Genomic DNA, 7,020 nt, shown 5'->3' on the forward strand with positions numbered 1-7,020 from the left:
TTCTTTCACAATGGACCACCATTTTGGTTTTCCAAAAACTCTTTTTTTAATCACTATAGTTTCAGGTTTAGGAAATTTCTAAATATGCAAACAGCTTTAAAACTAAGTTTTTCCCCCAAACTACAATGAGATATCACCTCACACTGGTCAGGATGACCATCATCAAAAACTCTGCAAATAATATATGTGGGAGAAGGCACGGAGAAAAGAGAACCCTTAACCCTGTTGGTGGGAGCATAAATTGGTACAATGACTATGAAGAACATATGGAGGTTCCTTAAACTAAAATTAGAGCTACCATATGATCCAGCAATCCCACTCATAGACATATATCTGGAGAAAACTAATTCGAAAAGATACATGTACCCCAGTGTTTGTAGCAGCATTATTTACAATAGCCAAGACATGGAAGCAACCTAAATGCCCATCAACAGATGAATGGATAAAGAAGATGTGGTATATATACACACAATGGAATATTACTCAGCCGTAAAGAAATGGAATAATGCCATTTGTAGCAACATGGATGCACCTAGAGATTATCATATTAAGTAGATCAGACAGAGAGAGACAAATATCACATAGTATCACATATGTGGAATCTAAAAAAAAAAGACACAAATGAACTTATTTACTAAACAGAAGTAGATCTACAAACAGAAAACAAATATAGTTATCAAAGGACAAAGGCAGGGGGAGGGATAAATTAGGAATTTGGGATTATCAGATACAAACCGCTATATATAAAATAGGTTAACAACAAGGTCCTACTATATAGCTCAGGGAACTCTATTCAATATAGTATCACAAACTATAATGGAGAAGAATCTGAAAAAGAATGTATATATATATATGAATCACTTTGCTGTACACCAAAAACTAACACATTATAAAATCAACTACTTCAAAAAAAAAAACTAAGATTTTTCATTCAGGATCTTAAATACAGTAATCATAGTGTTAGTTGTTAAGTGTATGCTACTTAGGTGGTACTAGTGGTAACCTGGCTGCCAGTGCAAGAAAAATGAGAAATGCAGGTTTGTTCCCTGGGTTGGGAAGATCCGCTGGAAGAGGGCATGGCAACACACTCCAGTATTCTTGCCTGGAGAATCCCATGGACAGAGGAGCCTGGTGGGCTACAGTCCATAGAGTCACAAAGAGTTGGACACAACTTAAGCATCTGAGCACACACAGCACATTCTATGTAATGGACCTGTCATTGAAAGTCTGATTATCAACTGAGTTGTTGTGAGTATTATTAAAACACAATTTAAATAAAACTAAAGCTCTCATGTTTAGGGAAAAATTCCATTCTCCAGAAAAAGATTTTTAAAAGATACCAATCATAAAAAGTTTAAGATGTAATTATTCATTTTAACTATACCTATGCCAAGTCCGAATAAAGAAACTTGAAGGGATACAATTTTATGCTCCCCATAACTGCCTCTGATCTCCTGAAAATAAATGTTAAAGAGAATCAGAGGGAAAAAAAGAAAGTGAAAGTGTTAATTGCTCAGTTGTGTTTGACTCTTTGGGAACCCATGGACTGTTGCCCTTCAGACTCCTCTGTCCTTAGAATTCTCCAGGTAAGAATACTGGAGTGGGTAGCTATTTCTTTCTCCAGAGGATCTTTTTGACTTAGCGATCAAACCCAGGTCTCCTGCATTGCAGGCAGATTCTTTACTGTCTGAGCCACTGGGAAAGCCCTGAGAATCAAAAGCCTTGAAGGAACCTGGACATTCAGCTTCACACAAAACCACATATTGCATGCTCAGTCACTAAGTCATGTCTGGCTCTTTGCAATTCCGTTGACTGTAGCCTGCCAGGCTCCTCTGTCCATGGGATTCTCCAAGCAAGAATACTGGAGTGGCTTGCCATTTCCTTCTCCAAAAACCACATATTAATCATCTTAAATTCTATTGTACTTTGGAAGATACTTAGAAACCTTTGATTAATCTCTCACTGTGTTTTAACCATGGATTTCTAGAACCTCTTCATATCTTATTTAAAACACATTTCCGTGGTTCCTCTTTATTTCCTTTTTCAATCAAAAATCTGGGGACCCCTTCCTTTTATTAGAGTCTTTCAGATTTTTGGAAGGTGATGCTTTTGTCTCAGCCTTCTAATTTTGGAGTTAAACAAGCATTTCACAAGGCAGATTAAAGTTAAATGTCTCCTTCCAGGCTCTATATACACACATGAATAAACCCCAGCCCTTACCGTCCAACTATCTCAGAGTCTGTACCTCTTAGTGCTTTTATTTTCTATTAGAAAACTCATAGACTAACTCCCTTATGTGCGTCAAATGAGTGAAGTGCAATTTATCTGACAGCAGATTGTTATAAAAATAGGCAACCCATTAAAAAATATATCTGGCATCTGTAAAACGTATGCTTTGCTTTCAATAATACATTGTATGGTATCCTAACCTTGTTTTGCCATTTTTGATAACTCGTTTTTTAATCTCCAAATGTACTTACACAAGCCTGTATTTCAATTTGATAGGAGAAGGAGTCCAGCTGGACTTGGAAGCCCTCTGTGACAATGATGACACAGCCATGGCTGCCTTCATGAATTACTTAGAAGCAGAGGGGGGCCTGGGAGACCCCGGGGACTTCAGTGACATCCACTGGACACTCTAGCATTTGATTTTTAACTCTAAACATGAGAAAAGTCTCAAAGCATTTCATTTACAAAAGACTATATGGTCTTTGTATCCTTTGTATACTGTTTTTATCTCTTATTCCTATTAATGGTCTGCCAGTTTTTATAGATTTGCTCCTGACTTTAATAGGGGTTTGGGGAAATGTGTTTGGGGAAATCTTCAGATTCACAGAATTTTCTATAGACTGCTTTAGTCATCGACATGGCTTCAAACCCACTAGTTGCTATATTTTTGCTAAAATCTTTTTAACCAAGAATGCCACATGTATCTTGTTTTGGTTTTATTTTTGTTTTATGGTGCAGTTGTTTTGAGTTTGGGGAGTTTAATGTGTGGACATTTTCCTTGTAATCTCAGGATTCATTTATAGTTGACTTAGAAGATTTGTGTAATTTGGAACATTTCCATTCCTCATATATTTCCTTCACTGAGGACAGGGCTTATCCACTTTAAGAAAATAGTGGGTACTTGGACATTTAAAGGGATAGTGCAATTTGTAATTGTGATCACAATGAATACTGTATTCAGTCTTTGTGGACTTGGGCAAGTACAGAACCACAATAGTTATGCTCAATTGAGCACTTTGAGATAGATTTTAAATGAGATGATTTCTTATTTAAAACTCAAAAGGAAAAGCTGAGAAAGTTTCAACTTTGCTTGCAGAAAAGGAAAGATCTTGGGCCCTAGAGCTGGGTGATTAGCCTTTGCCTTAATACTCAAGAGTATTAAGATTTACTCTTAATAGAACCACTCAAGATTTTTATTACAGATAGAACAGGTTTCTGATGCTGAAAAGGTATTTAGCAATAGATTAGTCTTAGTGGAAGAAGTGGGTCCAGGCAGATTCAATGTCTTGCATAATGTCACAATTAAGTTCATATGTCTTTTAATGTTTAATGTGTATAAACCAGTTTCTTTATACACATTTGGGAAACCAATAGTCTCAGTAGTTAAATGATTAGTTAAGTGACCTAAGAACTAGTTGTTGGCTCTCTAAATTATTAGGAAATTACAATTACTATTGCTTGTGCTACTGCTGCTAAGTCACTTCAGTCGTGTCCGACTCTGTGTGATCCCATAGACGGCAGCCCACCAGGCTCCCCTGTCCTTGGGATTCTCCAGGCAAGAACACTGGAGTGGGTTGCCATTTCCTTCTCCAACTACTGCTTGTAACCAAAGGTAATTACATAAATGACAAGTACATTTTTAAAACCATGAGGCAATGAGAAAGAATTTAAAAACCAATTTTCCAGCTATAATTAAAAATTGAAAGCATTTTTAAAACCAGTAATCTAGAAGTGGCTCAAATTGAGTGCAGGAATTAAGGATATTTAAAATACTGTATGTATATCTACATGTTTGAAGATCATAATACCATAATATTATAATGGTTCCATAATACCTATGGTTTTAATAGCTCTTTCTAGTTTACCAAGTGTATTCCCTTATATTCTCTTTTGTGCCTCGCAAGTAAAAGTAAGATAGGCAGGAAACTAATGGGGAAACCCCTGGGGATCCACTCCAGTTTTCTGTGTCACGCTGTCCCTCTCCAGCAGATTTTCCTCAGAGCATCCTTTTTACCTTACATATATATCCTTAGGCTGCAATAGATTAAACTTTCAGACACATTAATGGGCAACATAGTAACAGGCCACGACCAAAATCATATGTTCCTTCACATGTGACATTTGCAGAGGCCATGTGGGCAAGGATGTATTGACCTGTTATCTTGAGCCAATGCAATATTCCAGCAATGTAAGAGGTTCAGCACCACCTCTGGTTCTGGCATTTGAGAACTTGGGGGACATTCAAGTGTAGAATAAGCCAAAGCCAAAGAAATCCTACAAGATGGGGGTATTGGTTTGTAGCAGCCTGTGCATGATAGTTGGGCTTCCTGGGTGGCTCATTGGTAAAGAATCTGCCTGCTAATACAGAAGACACAAGAGACTTGGGTGTGATCCCTGGGTCGGGAAGATTCCCTGGAGGAGGAAATGGCAACCCACTCCAGTATTCTTGCCTGGAGAATCTCCATGGACCGAGGAGCCTGGTGGGCTACAGTCCGAGTTGGATACTACTGAGCACACACATGCACATATGCACACAAGCATGATAATTAAGTCTGAAGAAGCGTGACAGATATACATACCTGTTCTCTAAGTCAAGTAGAGAGGTCTGCCTACAGAGGTAACATTTCAGGAGTCTGGACCACTGCAGATTGTGCTAAACCTCCATAGTCAGCCTAATCCAGTGTAGCAGGATAGGTCACTGTGGCCCCTTGACCTCTCAAGGAGGTGGGGGCAACCCTCATGATCCAGGGATCTGAAATGCAGACTTTCTCGAACTTGGTCATTTCTGCTTGCACAGTAGCAGTTCTCTGTCTTTGTAAGAGGAGAGGTTATTCCATAGACTTACGGGTGGATAGTAATTGAATTGCTTTGAATTGAATGCTTTGATCCTTTAGTAACCCACTCTGATGTTTATCTTCTTCCTCTGCACCCAGAATTCAATCCAAGCATTGTATGATACTGTAGCTCTAAGTTCAGTGCTTTCTTCATGCATTCTATTTATACTTGATTGCTGTTAAGAGTGACATATTTTTTATGCTTTACATTATACTGTTTTTTTTTTACTCGAACCAATTAACTTCTTACATGTTGGTGAAAATATCTACCAATTTAATCAAATATCCTTAAAAAAATACTGTTTATTTATTTTTTTAATTCTAAAAATTATCTACATGGGAGGCATGCCTGGATTGGGAGAGCCTGCTAAACTAAATTTCTCTGTGTGAACTCAAGAGAGCCATTTTAACTCTCTGTACCTCAGTTTCCTTATTTGTAAAAAGAGGTTTGATCTCTCCATTTACTTCCTATGGAGTAATGATTCTCACCCATAGGAGTCAAACCCATAATCAGATGCTAGAAACATTCAGTTCAGTATGATAGCCACTGGCCACATGTGGCTACTGAAAACTGGAAACATGACTTGTATGTACTGAAATGTGCTGTAAATATAAAATGTATACCAGATTTCAAAGACTTAGTATGAAAAAAAAAGGAATATAAAATATCACATAACAACTTTATATTGATTACATGTTCAAATAATATTTTGGATATACCAAATTAAACATTAAAATTAATTTTATTTTCTTACTTTTCTAATATGACTACCATAAAGTTTTAAATTACACATGTGATACACATTATATTTTTATTCTTCAGCCCTGCTCTTGGACATTTTATCAAGTGGGTATTATTTAAATAGATCAAAATTTATACTATTAAGTATGGGTGTTTACCTCTAATTGCTATAAAGAACATTTATTGATCCTCGGTTCAATGTAAATAATTGTGAACCTTTATCAATGTATCAAACTTAAAACTTTTTTGAAATTAGTAAACTTAAAAGTATTAAACATTCATTAACCTGAAATCAAATAAAACTTGAGATATACACTGTGCTGCTGCTAAGTCACTTCAGTCGTGTCTGACTCTGTGCGACCCCATAGATGGCAGCCCACCAGGCTCCCCCGTCCCTGGGATTCTCCAGGCAATAACACTGGAGTGGCTGGTATACACTGTAGTAGTCACTAAATTTGGAAATCACTGATAAACACAAAAACAAACAGGAAGATACAGAATAGACTTTTGGTAACTAAACAGAAATAAAGGAAAGTATGTAATTACAGTGTCACAGTGGGAAGAGGCTGTGTTCATTGGTTGTCATAATGAGAAATCTCCATAGAGTCTAGGGCACAAGTATATAAAATAGCCAATCTCTAGGTATCAGCCCATGTTTAATGGGTCCAGTTTCAGATCCTGTTCTAAAGAGGAATCTGTCACTCAGGTAGGTCATTGCTGGGCTCTGGAATTAGAGACTCAGGTTTGCCAAACATAGTATCGTGGGCACGAGCAGGGCTGACATCTCACTGGTAGAGTTTTCAGAAGCCATAAGGAAAACCTGCTGAGTGGCCACTAGGGGTCACTTTCTCATCCCTAGAGGGCTTTGTTTTTGTTAATTTTTCTAAGTTCCATGGGGCCTAGGAGAGGCATTTAGGACTTTTGTTCCTAGAATAAGTCTGCCTCTGTTTAATAAAGAATGCTTTTTTAAGAGAAGTCTGGGAAGATCCTTTCCACATAAAATAACAATTTTTGTTTAGGATCATTCCAGATGTGAAACTCACCCAACTGGGGACATGCTTTCTGAATTCATTTCAGAGTATTTGGTGTGTGTGTGTGTCACTGCTCATACAATCTTGAGTTTAGGTCTGTCTTTTATACAACTTTTAAGGTCTTTTCTGTTTCACTTGCTCTGGTCTATATGTTGGTATGTTTAAAATTTTGTGGGAAATAATG

At 37.3% G+C, this 7,020-nt stretch overlaps 1 protein-coding gene across 2 annotated transcripts in view; it reads left to right on the forward strand.

The window, feature by feature from the left end:
• The window catches only part of ARNTL2 (aryl hydrocarbon receptor nuclear translocator like 2), a 96,053-nt gene extending 91,431 nt beyond the window's left edge, over positions 1-4,622 (forward strand). For both annotated transcript variants that reach the window (XM_027541589.1, XM_027541588.1), the window contains one exon: positions 2,506-4,622. In XM_027541589.1, coding sequence (XP_027397390.1) covers positions 2,506-2,642 — 137 coding nt within the window. In that variant the 3' untranslated portion in view covers positions 2,643-4,622. The remainder of the gene's footprint in view (positions 1-2,505) is intronic.
• The last annotated feature ends 2,398 nt before the right edge of the window (positions 4,623-7,020 follow it).

This window comes from Bos indicus x Bos taurus, chromosome 5, assembly GCF_003369695.1.
Source record: "Bos indicus x Bos taurus breed Angus x Brahman F1 hybrid chromosome 5, Bos_hybrid_MaternalHap_v2.0, whole genome shotgun sequence".
NCBI classification, from domain to species: domain Eukaryota; kingdom Metazoa; phylum Chordata; class Mammalia; order Artiodactyla; family Bovidae; genus Bos; species Bos indicus x Bos taurus.